The sequence below is a fragment of the Neophocaena asiaeorientalis genome, unplaced genomic scaffold, assembly GCF_003031525.2.
Source record: "Neophocaena asiaeorientalis asiaeorientalis breed wild unplaced genomic scaffold, Neophocaena_asiaeorientalis_V1.1 scaffold571, whole genome shotgun sequence".
Taxonomy (NCBI): Eukaryota; Metazoa; Chordata; class Mammalia; order Artiodactyla; family Phocoenidae; genus Neophocaena; species Neophocaena asiaeorientalis.
Window position 1 is genome coordinate 2692022 of NW_020175669.1, and position 13983 is coordinate 2706004.

Sequence of the window (13983 nt, forward strand, 5' to 3'; positions counted from 1 at the left end):
ATATATATATATATATATATATATATATTTACTTGTTTGTTTATTATCTATATCTCCCATTGGAATATAAGCTCTATGAAGGCAGGAAACTTTGATTTTTTTCAGTCTTACATCCCCTATGCTTAGGACAGCACTTGGCACCTAATAGGCTGTCAATTAACAATGGTAATAATAATGGTTAACATGTATAGAGCATGGAACATGTATTACATGCCAGGCACCATTCAAAATGCTTTACATGTGCTAATTCGCTTGATCCTCACAAAAAATCATGACATAGGTACCATATCGATGGATGGATGCTGCAGTAGAAGTACTTACGGCTCTGGGGTATAGAGGGGATCTGAACTGTGTCTCACATACTGTGTGCAGTGAAAAACTCGAAAGGCTAAACCTGATAGGAAATCTCTTGGTGATAAGTAACCAGCCACAGGACGGATGGAAAAACCTGTGCGCTCTGCAAAGCAAAGGAGAAAATCTTCACTAGAATAGACAATCTTACTTTTCTTTTCTAAAAAAACTCACTAAAAAGATCTATTAATTTAGATCAGAACCATTTTTGAAACTACATCATTTTTAGCCAGTACTACCTCTTGTAGTTTCTTTATGTTATCTCAACTAGATGGTGCTCTTTCATTCCCCAATACCTGAGTCTGCATGCCCACCGTAAAAGTCACCTTCCACTAGGCTGCAGTGGCTCTGGGGACCTCTATAAGCTCTGATCTTGTCCTTCATTTCAAACTCTCACACTCTGGTAATTCCAGTTCCACCCCAATGCTTTGTACTTGGATTCTCCCACTCCGATGGGCAAAAGAATTTTTCACAAAGATGGAAATATTCAACATCTAGCCTATTGCTAGCCACTAGCCACATGTGGCTATTGAGCCCTTGAAATGTGGCTAATGTGGCTGGGGAACTAACATTTTGATTTACATTCATTTTATTTTTTATTTATTTATTTTTGGCCGCACCACGCAGCATGTGGGATCTCAGTTCCCCAACCAGGGATGGAACCCATGCCCCCTGCACTGGAAGGCAGAGTCTTAACCACTGGACCGCCGGGAAGTCCCTACATTCATTTAAATTATTTAAACAACCACGGTTGTCTAGTGGCCACCATATTTGCCAGGGCAGGTAGCCCCTTCCAACTCATGTTTTGTTTGAACTTTTAATATTGGTTTCTCTCTTTGACACGCTCCCTTGAAACACCTTTAGCAACAAGCTCTGCAGCCTGCTCAAGCTCCAGACCCCAAGTGATCAGCTTTCAGTTTCACATCTATAACAAAATATTGCCTCCAGATCTCATGCAAGTGTGATTTGATAACAACTTCTGTAGCATTTGCTAGTCCATCTTTGTTAAGTCACACAAGGTCATGTGCTTTGGTTCTCTGCCATTCTTAATCACTATTTTTTTTAAATCTAGTTTTTGTAGGAACCACTTATATGAGTTCTTCCCTTGTAAAAACTATATTGCCCTCTCCTGTTTAGTTCTTAGTTTTGTGTATAGTGGTTGAGGAATGAGAATTATGGAGTTGAATAAATATGTATATTTTTATAACAGTCTATATAATAAATTCAAAGATAGTAATTTCAGATATGATGGAAATAAGATAAACTCCCTTTGGGTCAAAAACATAATGCCTATTTTTTTCCCTAAGGTTCTAATCTGCTGAGATCAAAGGGGGATATTTATTTTTCTTACATATTGTAGATCCTGGAGATCACTGATCCTTTTACTTCCTATACTAGTGAGAAAAAATAAGGAAGCCTGGACCAAATAAGCATGATGAACTAAAAGGAGAAAAATTGTCCTTAGTCTTTGTTTATGCTTCTACTAACACATCTTCTTCTTTGGGAAAACGAAAGAATCTTAGTGTGGAAAGGGGCTTCAGCGATCATTTACTCCAACCTTCCCGAAGGTGCTTGAATCTCCTCTATCACATCCCTCTAGTGGGTGTGGAACTTTTGCATGAACATCTCCATGGATGTGGAACTAACCATCTCATGAGCCTGTCCCATTTTCAAATGGCTCTTTTAACAGGATCTTGTCCGTTTCAAAATAAAAGTTTGCTGTTTCTATCCGACTGTCCTTTACTTCAGAACCACATAGGAATCCCTCTATAACATAAGATGACCTTCAAATATTTAAATAAGTCTATAAAGTCCCCTAAATTTCCAGGTTAAAAACCCTGAGAAGCCTTCAAATTTTATTTATATGATACATTCTCCAATCCTCTTACAATTCTGCTCACTTTCCTCTACATTTGCTCCAGGTTATGAATGTCCCTCTTCACATGTGGTGCCTGGAGAATTGCCAGGACAGAATACAGAAAAATTCTGACCTCCCAAATAACTGGACTTTAGTCCTCTATTAAAAATTCTATTGTGATTGAAATGGAGTTCAATATTCCCCTTACAAAAAATTAATCATTTCATCACCTTTTAAAAAGTTTGAAACATCTTCCAATTGTGGGATATTATCTTCCCGGTATCCACAGTATTTAGAAAGCAAAGGTAAGTTTTTGAGATACTCTCTGCAGGCATGGGTTGGGTAAAGTTTGTTGAGCTCTCGGAACACAGTTCCCCAGGTCTTAATCTCCTCCTCAGTGAATTCAACATTAGGAATGGGGTCTCCACTAATGAGATAAAGAGAAGTTATCTTGAATTAGCATCCAATAAACGGTAGCACGTATCTTGTTTTCTATTTACTATATAGGCATAATTTACTCCATTTATTTCATTAGTTCAAAGTTGAATAAGTTATTTTTATAGTACACTTACTGTTTATAGTTCATAGCCAAGTCTGCAAAATACTTTCGTCTTTTACGATAGACATTGTCTTTGAAGCCCTGATAATTAAAGAAAAGTTTTTAAATATGCATACTAAAAAATACTTAACAAATGATTTAGAAAACATTTCATTATTATTCAAGTGACTATATTGAAGGGCTATATAACTGTTATTTTGAGCAAGCACTGTTTAGAAATTTATGATCATTTTTCTTTTAAAGTCAGCATTATATGACAGATTCATACGATAGTGGCTGCAAAGATAAAAGATACTATAGATACAAAAATACTACAGTAGCTACAAAAATAAAAAAGTTTGAGGAAAAAGAAAAGCACCACCCTAGTTAAAATACATGGCTCTTTTCCAAGGGTGAGTTTTTTCTTAATCATTTGACTACATCTTCAGTTATATTTTCCTGTAATTAGTAACAAAGTAGTAATTACTAATATTTAAAATCATGGCAACTGAATCTAGCTTCAGATTTTATTGCAAAATGTAGACATATTAATCATTTGTAGAAGCAATTAATGATAAAAAGATAGAAGAGATAGTAACACTAGAATTTATATCTATGAAAAATATTTAAGAAAAAAATAGACAAAATAAGGCATCAAAAAGCAAATCTTAGGAGGAAATAGCCAATAATACAAAATAGGAAAGAAGGGGAGGACACTTGAAAGGAAAGAATGAGACTTGTGTGTTTAACACAGATTTACAAGTCCCTACTATGCACCTGGCCTTGTGCTGAAATTCAGAGAAACACAGCACAATCTGGGTCTTCAAGGAGTTTACTTTAACCAATTATTTTGAAACAATATGGTAAGTGCCTTATTACAGACAGGCACAAAATACCACTTGAACTCAAAAAGAAACTCATAATCCAGAGTATGCGAAGAGGGTAGTGGGGGTCAGGAAAAGGTCCCTAGCAATGACTCCTAAGCTAAAAGAGGAGTGGAGAGAGCCAGGGGGAGAAGGACAGAAAGCACAGCACCAAGGACAGCGCAGAAATGAAAAACAGCATGTTGCACCTAAGAAAGTACAGGTAATCCAATGTTGCTGGAGCCTGGAGAGTGAGGTGGAGCACGGTGAAGACTAGTTATGGGTCTGCTAGTAAAGGTCTGTTTGAGAGCTTGGATTTTAGTCTTGGGGTAATTGGAAGCCATTGGGTTTTAAAAAAAAAAAAAATAACAGCTTTATCAAGATATAACTCACATACCTTAAAACTGACATTTTAAAGTGTACAATTTAGGGGGGTTTAGGATATTCACAGTGTTGTGCAACCACCTCCACCATAACTTCAGAACATTTTATCACACTGAAAAAAACCACTCTACTCATTCGCAGTCTATCCTCATTTTCCCTCACCCCCAGCCCTGGCAAACAGTAATCTACTTCCTGTTGCTATGAATTTGCCGCTTCTGGATATTTCATGTAAAAGAAATCACACAATGTATGGCCTTTTGTGACTGGCTTCTTTCACTATCACAGTGTTTTCAAGGTTCACCCCTGTTGTAGCATGTTGAGTAATTCATGCTTTTTTATGGCCATTAATATCCATGTTGGGGACATACCATGCTTTACTTATCCATTCACCAGTGGATGGATATTTGGGTTGTTTCCACTTTTTTGCTACTATGAATAATGCTTCTATGAACATTTGTGTACAAGTTTTTGCGTGGGCTTATGTTTTCAATTTTCTTAGATCTGTACTGAGGTACCATTGGTGATTTTTAGGCACAAGAGGGATAACGGTTATACTGAGGCTTTAGATCGTTCTAGTGACTATGAGGACAGGTTTGAGGTGGCAAGGCTGGAGGCAGGAAGACCAGTTAAGGGATGTGGTAGTAAGAATAAACAAGGAACAAATTAAAGAAATATCTTGGAGGTGAAAATCAGCAGGACTTGGTAGTAGGTCAGTAAAACTGATTTACACACCTTTCTGTAAACATGCCCCAGATTTTCTTGCCTCTGAACCTTTGCTCATTTTGCAATGAACTGTCCTTCCTCTCCATCTCTTTCCTGCCAAAATTCTTTAAGGCCAAGTTAACAAGGTTGCCTTTCTCTGACCTCTTCAGCTAGAAGTGTTTACTCTCTTGTGTATATCTCAAAGCAGTCTGTTCATGCCACTTAGCACACTTTTCATACTTAAATCTTGTATGTGTGTTTATATATATGTGTGTGTGTGTGTGCTTTACTTTGTCAACTTGACTGGAAGCTCCCAGAGGGCAGGTACAGCAAATTATTAATTCCAATACTTTCTCAATAAGACATTATAGAATAAATGGATGGATCGGCTGGGGGTTGTCTAAGGCAGTATATGGTCACATTCACACAGCTAATAAGTGATAGAAGCTAGATTAAATCCCTGGTCTGTGCAACTCTACTGCTGACTCTCTTCTCTCCTCCCCTCCTAGGATCCTAGAGCTCCATAAGAAGTCCTAATGCTCTAGACTTACTAATTCTCCAACTCATGCCTGTACTGTATCCCATATGATTTTCCAAGGTAACAGCTTCCTAATTCATCAACTGCATAATAAACCAATTATGCTGGACAGTGTGGGTGATGATTTTCCCCTTCCTATCTTTACCCCCCTCTCCAATAGCCCATGCCCATTTTGATAGAAACCGACTGCAGATACGGTGTTCATTGTAGTGTAATTCTTGGAATAGCTCTTAGTGATACGAATTCCAGGCATGACACAGATGTTTTGGAGCCAATGAAATTGGATGCTCTTCAGTCACTTGGTTTCAAGTCCACCAACATGAAGGACTAATAACACTTCCTGAAACCCAGATTAATCAAGATCCTATTTAGTCTAGAATAAGCACTTTCTCCAGAAAAGAAAAATAATACCCTTAATTTTTTAGTTTGCTTTAAATTATTTTCATGAAAATATTTATTTAAAATATTTACAGGATGGTCAGCATCCAGTTCGGATCCATACATCAGAACTCTGTTAGCACAGTGGTCCAGGTCAGAAATCTTCTTTGGAAACCAAGGAACAGTTTCCATACCTGAAAAATACAAAAAACACTAACAGTTGAAGAGATCATCTTAAATTAGGCAATAAAGGAGAAGAAATTAAGAAAGTCATAAATGCATTTGGATGAGATTTTTAATTTTAGCTTGTACGTTAAGGCACAATGTATACAAGTAAATTGGTCCAGTTTTAGTAAGTAAATCTTATTCAAAGTTTTTGAGTTTAAAAATATTTTAAGCCTTAATTTCCTAAGCATTGCAGAAATGATGCACTTTAGTAATAGACCAAAAGTTGAAAAAAATTTAAGCTACATATTTAGCTAGTCTTAAAGAGTAAGGCTAATTTTTTTTTTTTTTTTTTGCGGTACGCGGGCCTCTCACTCTTGTGGCCTCTCCCGTTGCGGAGCACAGGCTCCGGACGCACAGGCTCAGCGGCCATGGCTCACGGGCCCAGCCGCTCCGCGGCATATGGGATCTTCCCGGACCGGGGCACGAACCCGTGTCCCCTGCATTGGCAGGCGGACTCTCAACCACTGCGCCACCAGGGAAGCCCCAAGGCTAATTTTTAATTAGCAAATTTAATTAAAACTCTGAATGTTTATTTTTGTTGATTAAAAGGATCTTAGAGATCATTTATGTCTTTGCCACTTTGCTCTTCTCACTATCCCTCATACACAAACGCTCTCCTAAAACTCTGAGATTTGTGAATGCTGGTCTTCTCCCTGGAATACCTATCCCATCCCACATCCTGCTGCACCTCATCCTTCTGTTTTCTTGAGAATATCCTTCTCCTCCTTCAGGACCCAAATCAAATGAGCCTTCCCTGACCCTGTAGGTGGCGCTAATTCTCTATCATCTGGGTTCCCATGACTATGACTCCAATTCTCTGAAAGCTTTTACTATGTTTTACTATAATGTATCTGCATATGGCTGTCTTACAGAAAAGAATGGGAACGACTCCAGGGTAGGACTATTTCTTTTCATATCCCCATTTCTTAGTAGAAATATCTGATGCAAGTTGGTGTTCCCTAAAAATCAGTTGAACTATTTAGACTCTATAAAACTCTTCATTTGCCAGAGAGGTAAAGTAACTTATCCAAGATCATTCATCTCTAATGGAACAGAGAGGACTAGGACTCAATTCTTCTTGCTCCAGTTTAATGCTCTAACATACCCAGAAGTGATATTCAAGAGATTCAGCAACGAAACAACAGGGGCACTAATCACTCAAAATAGACACAAGCAGAGTCCCAGGCTCCTGCTCTATCAGGTGTTAATCTTCTAGTTGTTTGTGGTGGCCACAGGACTCCTAGGGGAGAACTGGGGGCACATGGGCTTCAGGCATGGTGAGGAGCACTTAAGGGACTCAGGGGAAAAGCTATCTGCCAGCCAGACATGGACATAGAATCTTGATATTTTAATACCTTATACAGCCATATGAATACATAACAGATGAATATCAGCCCTGATTACACCCAAATATTGTGACATAATCTGAAGGGATTATTTTAAATTGAGTACCATATATAAAATGTGACTGATTTATCCATTTGTCTCTTGCCCCAAGTAAACTGCAAGGATTTTTTCACAGTAGAAGATTTTAGATTCTCTCTGTGCTACCTGAGTATCTGAAAACTTAGAAGCTTTCCCTTTGGTTTTGGTGGAAGTGAGGACAAGGAAGAACATTGTATTTCATATACAGAGTATTTCACATCATAGTTGTCAGTAATTGTCAACATTCTCAACAAATTTAAATATTCACTTAACATCTGCTAGGTATCTGCCCTGTAAGAGTTACTAAGTACTCAGGGATTGTGAACTGGAGGTTTGTGAAATCAAGAAATGCCTGATGGGGCTTCCCCGGTGGCACAGTGGTTGAGAGTCCGCCTGCCGATGCAGGGGACACGGGTTCGTGCCCCGGTCCGGGAAGATCCCACATGCCGCGGAGTGGCTGGGCCCATGAGCCATGGCCACTGGACCTGCTTGTCTGGAGCCTGTGCTCCAGAACAGGAGAGGCCACAGCAGTGAGAGGCCCGTGTACCAAAAAAAAAAAAAGCCTGATGATTTGGAAACTGAGATAACAATGGAATTCTAACTATTCTAAATTCTTTCTTGTACTCAAGTTTTCCTTTTCACTTCTCTCGCCCTTGATAAAATGTTGCTTTACAATTTTTCTTTAGCATTTTGAGCAATTACATTTTGTATCTTCTTCATTATCAGATTGTAAGCAATTTGAATAGACAGTGTTTTACTTTTACTTTCATGCCTTCAAGCTAAACATAAGATAGGACACACATTATGCACTTAATCTTCTGAGTAGTATTTTCACTTTTCAAACTTACCATCTTCCTTCACAGTAAAATTATCTGGTAGATTCACAGAGAGAACATTAGTATGAGACTTCAACAGATGAAAAATATCATTCAATTGTTCTCTATTGATATCACAATCAACAAAAATCTCAAACTCTGAGTTTCTTCTCTTTGATTTTCGGGACTCAATATGTAATAGGTTCACATGCTTCTCCTGTGGAAAGCAGGGGATGAAGATTATACATGACTGCCTCAAATGGTTATAGTCTCTGAGCAGATTACTTCCATTACCACTAAAACTCAGTCTCATCACTTGTCATAATAGCCAAAGGGAAAAAAGGCTGTTTTGAGTGCCATCAACAGCAAAATAATTCCCCCTAAATATTAGGTACTATTCAAAAAAAGTTTGAAAAATTCATTACACCCTCCAGAATCTAATTAAATTAACACCCAGTAGAAAGTCCCTCAGATTGCCAGAACTGATTGGCCTTCAAATCAAAAGACTTAGTCTCCTAGATAAAAAGAACCCTTTGAAAATTCTCACAAATAAAGGTTAGGTTATTTTTTAAGTGATCTAGTGTTAGTCCTTTAAAAAGAAAAGTCTCCTTTGCAATAATGCATTTAATACAATTAGATGAACAGCTTGAACATGGAATATTTAATACCTCCAATATCTTAAGCTACAAACTCAGTAACCAGCTGAATCAGATTGCTGCTTCTGATCTCTTCGCGTGCCAGCCTGAGCTGTGGGGTGCCATATGTGTAAACCTGTGGGGGGAAGGTATCTTCTCTTACCAATCTGGCTGCTGAGGAAAAGCCCTGGTGACATAATCATGAAACATAAGAACCAGTCACCCAACAGTTTTCTTCATCTAAAAAACGAGAAAGTTAGAGTAGATGATCTCCAATACTAACCGGTTGAATCTAAATTAACTTAGTGAACACCTGTGTAGCCAAGTAATGGCTGTGAAGCATACAAAGAAGGGCAAGACGTACAAGGAGTTTACAATCTAGTTGACTAACACATGAAAGACTAAGAGAAAATACAAATAGAGAGTGTTCAGGCGCAGAAGATGTTCAGAAATGGAAAAAAACATCAGGAGTTTGAGGAGGTAGAAGGTTCTATGGAGCAGATAGGAGCTGAGATGAGTCTTAAAAAATAGATAGAATAGGAAGACAGAAGGGAAGAAGTAAGATTCCAAACAGGAGGAACTTGTATGAGCAAAGGTAGGGATGAGATAATTATCAGGGAACATTAACTTGATAAATAAGAAAGGAGAGTGAATGTCAGGGATGTCGTGAAATCGGAATAGGCAGGGTTTATCCTGGAACGTAGAATCTATCATGGAATCAATACAAGAGAGCCAGTTACAAAATATATTGGAATTGATCAGGAGTAAAGGAGAGTTTTATTGAATCTATTTCTTATTAATTTTTAGAATAAGAGTACATTCATAAATATATTCTGAATGATGACTTGAATAAATATAAAGCTATAAATTATGTTTTTGGAGAAGAAGACACAAAATGTCAATTCTTCCTAAAGTAATCTAAAATTGAGTGCTATCAAAATGAAAAACTTGATGGCATTTGGTGAGGAAATGTAACTAAATAACTTAAAAGTTATTTAGTTTCTTTTCTTCTTACCTGGAAGAAAAGTTTAGTCAAGAAGGTCTAGGAAAATTCAGGTAGAGTTAAAGTAATAAGTGAGACATTCCTTATCAGATATTTCAATTACAGCAACAGAGGCACAGAGAGGTTAAGCAGTTTGCCCAAATGCACACAGCTAATCAGTGTAAGAGCTGGAATTCAAACTCAAGCTCTCTAGCTCCATAGTCTATGCCCTTAAAAAACTATGCTGTAATCCTGTTGTACAAGAAAAGAAGAGTCAGAATAACGGATAATATAGCTCTTCTTTGAACAAGATTTACATCATCTTTATAATGAAAACACTGAAGACTGATATAGCCAAAAATTGGGGCATAACTACGTTGTGAAGATGGGGGGAAGGGAAGTTGAGGGGCCTCTGGAAAGGGAGCTGTGCCAAGGAAGCTAACCCTTCACTTCCGCTGGAGAAAATCAATAGGTAATATCTACAAACGGAAAAAACAAGGAATAGCAGCAGAATAAGCATATTGCTTATAAATATGGACGCTACCATGAGAAAATATAGTTAAAAGCGTTGAAGATGCTTGCCCCCTATAGGCAGAGGATAAGTAAAAATAGGTGGATTCACGCCCACAACACCATTGCAGCAGTCAGAAGAACGAATGAGATGGATATGTAGCAGCACGGGTAGGTCTTCAAAACACAGTGCTGAGTAAAAGAAAAAGTGTATGTACAATAACATTTATATAAATTACCAGTCCATGCACATGCAGAAACTCAACATAGATTCTAAGTAACATAAAAAACAATTCAGTGTGTAGATCAAACGTATCAGAGCAGTTGTCTATCAGAAGAGAGAAATGGAGATGGAATAAAACAGGAGGAGGAGGCTGTACACATCAGTGATGACAGTGTCCACGTGATTTAAGGAGTGTGATTAGCTCAACCCTCTGCACCTAGGTCAACATAAAAATTAAATGGAATTTAGGAATGAAGAGAGATGAAGCAGAAGACTGCTATTTTCTTTATAAGCTTTATAGTGTGGGGTTGCCTTTTTAAACCATGCACAAGTATTATTTGATTAAAGACAAAATAAAAAAGAAAGTTGATGGAAGAAATATAGGTATACTATTTAAAAACTCCAAGGTAATCAAAAGAAGAGCTTGCAGTAATCACGTAATTATCAAATATGGGGAGGAGAAGGAGGAAGAAGGGACGGAAGTATCGGTATCAGTATCATTCACAATAGAGAGTAAATAAATATCATGTAAATTGATAACTCAGAGAGATCAGGACAATATTTAGACATTATAAATTCACCGCTAAAAGAACTAAAGAACAGAAATAGTTAAAAGAGATTGCCTCTAGGGAGTGGAACTGAGGTGCTGGGTAAAAAACTGGTGCTTTTTATCACAAACTCTTCTAGACTATTTGTTATATTTAGAATTTTAAATTCTTTGAAATATTATTTTCAAACTGCTGTTTAATAGTATATCATATGGATATAAATCTGATTTCTAAACAGCTAACATTTATTGATAATTTACTATGAGCTATCCTAAGCACTTGAAATATATTAATTTTCTTAGTTCTCACAGTGACCCTGTGAGGTAGGTAGGGTTCTCATTTTATAGATGCTAAGATGAAACGCAGAGAGACTAATTAATTTGCCCACCATCACACAGCCAGTAAGTGACAGAGCAAGGATTTGAACTCAGGTGGCCTGCCTTCAGGGGCTACAAGCTTAATACCGATGATGTTCTAGTAGTATAATTTAACCTGTTCCATACCTTAGGACAAGTAGTTTGTTTATAATTTTTTAATTCCTATAAATAAATCTTTGTGTCTCTTAAACTGGGTTAGGTCTCCCAGTTCAATGCTATCATAGTACCTGGTACTTCTCTTTCAGGTCAGTTTACACACATGTAATCATTTGTTTACTGAAATTATTTGTTTAGTGTCTGTCTTCTCCACTAGATTATACACAACTGTGAGGGCTGGAACTGTGTCTGCTTTGTTAGGGTACACACCTTCATATCTAGCAGGATGTGCTGTACTTAGTAAGTACTCAGTAAAAATTCCTGTTCTAACTGACTGACCCTGATTTCCTTAGGATAGATTTATGGAAGTAAAATTACTGGGTCAAAATATGTGAACACTTTAAGACTCAAAATACATATTACCAGATTGTTTCCCTACACATCACATCAATTTTCCCTCACAAAGGTGTATTTAAGTGCCAAATGCATTGAAGCTTTAACAGTAGGGAGTAGTATAATTGTAGACTCTTTGTTATTTTGCTATATAAAAAATAGCGTTTAATATATTATTAATGTATCATTAAATAATATCATTAAAATTTCAATATTTCATTTAATTAAAATAAAATTAAAATTTGCTTCTTCAAAATCTGTAAAGTGAATCTTTCCTTCCCCATTTCTTTATTAGTTATTTGTACCTCCTCTTCTATAAATTGTTTGTATCCTTTGCCCATTTGATAGAATCGAGCAGTATTTTACAAATTTAAGTGTTTAAAACATTTCTGTAGTCCACCTCTGAAGAATTTACAAATAATCTTACAGACCCATTTTATAAGAGTTTTATGCAGAAACACAGAGACTGCTTACCTGGAAGATTTTCAGTGCTTTTATAAGTCCTCCAACTTCATTCTTTAAGGAAAAAATGAGAGTTGCTCTTCCCTTTTCTAAGGAATGATCTTTGTTTTCCTTATTGTCTTCAATCATGATGAATTTGGTGCACGTCTCTAAAAATAAAGTATGAAAATAGAAAGTTCTAAAAAAAAAGTTGTACAATGTAGACAATATTTGGTAGCATAGATAATATTTGAAACAGACAATATCTGATAACATTAACCAAGTTTTAGTTTCCTCACCTGTAAAACATGGATGTACATATATACTTTGCAAAACTGTAATGAGATCACAATAAGCTAAAACATTGCCTAGCACAGTGCCTAGAATATAAAAGGCAGACAATACATGTTAGTAATTTTCTTTTTTTTCTAATCCAATCCTTTCAGGGCATGGCTCAAGCCCATAGGTTGCTTGCAGTCTTCCTGACTGTTGTGGCCTGAACTGGGTACTCTTTCTCTATGAAAGTCTACCTCCTCTCCCCTTACAATTTTAGCACTTTATTGTACTGGGTTTTATTGTAGTTTCAGATGTACAACACAGTGATTCAATATTTTTATAGATTATATTCCATTTAAGTTATTATAAAATATTGGCTATATTCCCTGTGCTGTACAATATAATCCTTGTAGCTTATCCATTTTATACATGGTAATTTGTACCTCTTAATCTCCTACCCCTATTTTGCCCCTTCCTCCTCTTCTCTCCCCACTGGTAACCACCAGTTTGTTTTCTATATCTGTAAGTCTGGTTCTTCTTGTTACATTCATTCACTTGTTTCATTTTTTAGATTCCACATATAAGTGATAACATACAGCATTTGTCTTTCTCTGTCTGACTTATTTCACTAAGCATAATACCCTCTGGGTCCATCCATGTTGTTACAAATGGCAGAATTTCATTCTTTATTCATTATTTTTTATGGCTGTGTGATATTCCATTGTGTGTGTGTGTGTGTGTGTGTGTGTGTGTGTGTGTGTGTGTGTGTATGTATGCATATATATGCATGTATACACACATACCACATTTTCTTTACGCATTCATCTGTTGATGGACACTTAGGTTGCTTCCATATCTTGGCTATTAAAAATAATATGAACATTGGGATGCATGTATCTTTTTGAATTAGTGTTTTCACTTTCTTTGGGTATAAACCCAAGAGGAATTTCTGGATCATATGGTAAGTCTATTTTTAGTTTTTTGAGGAACATCCATACTGCTTTCCATAGTGGCTGCACCACTTTACATTCCCACCAACAGTGCAGAAGGGTTACCTTTTCTCCACATCCTTGCCATTTGTTCATTGTGTTTACACTGGGTCTTGAATGGCTTCCTCAAATTTGTCACTCATATATGTGACATGTCTTCTAACAAGACATCAAGCTTCTTCAGAACAGGGACAAGGCCTCCTATTTCACTTGTAAATTTAAAAGCCTGGACAGCTCTGGACACAGGTGGACTAGAAGAATAGCTGGTAGCCCAGAGAATTCTGGTTCCATATAAGTATCTACTTTCTCTCTGACTGTGGAATCCCCTAGGCCATTGGCCCTGAAGTCTTTTTAGTATTGGCCTACAAGTGCCAAGTGTGTGTGTGTGTGTGTGTGTGTGTGTGTGTGTGTGTGTTGGGGGGAGTGAGGATTT

The 13983-nt window shown here is 37.1% G+C and overlaps 1 protein-coding gene across 1 annotated transcript in view; it reads right to left on the minus strand.

Annotated features, from left to right (window-relative positions):
- The window catches only part of TPH1 (tryptophan hydroxylase 1), a 16955-nt gene extending 4520 nt beyond the window's left edge, over positions 1 to 12435 (minus strand). Inside the window, exons 1-6 of the mRNA XM_024731585.1 lie at positions 12319 to 12435; positions 8114 to 8297; positions 5706 to 5806; positions 2782 to 2849; positions 2440 to 2636; positions 322 to 457 (exon numbers count right to left, since the gene is read on the minus strand). Of these exons, the coding sequence (XP_024587353.1) occupies positions 322 to 457; positions 2440 to 2636; positions 2782 to 2849; positions 5706 to 5806; positions 8114 to 8297; positions 12319 to 12435 (803 nt within the window). The remainder of the gene's footprint in view (positions 1 to 321; positions 458 to 2439; positions 2637 to 2781; positions 2850 to 5705; positions 5807 to 8113; positions 8298 to 12318) is intronic.
- Between the last annotated feature and the right edge of the window lie 1548 nt (positions 12436 to 13983).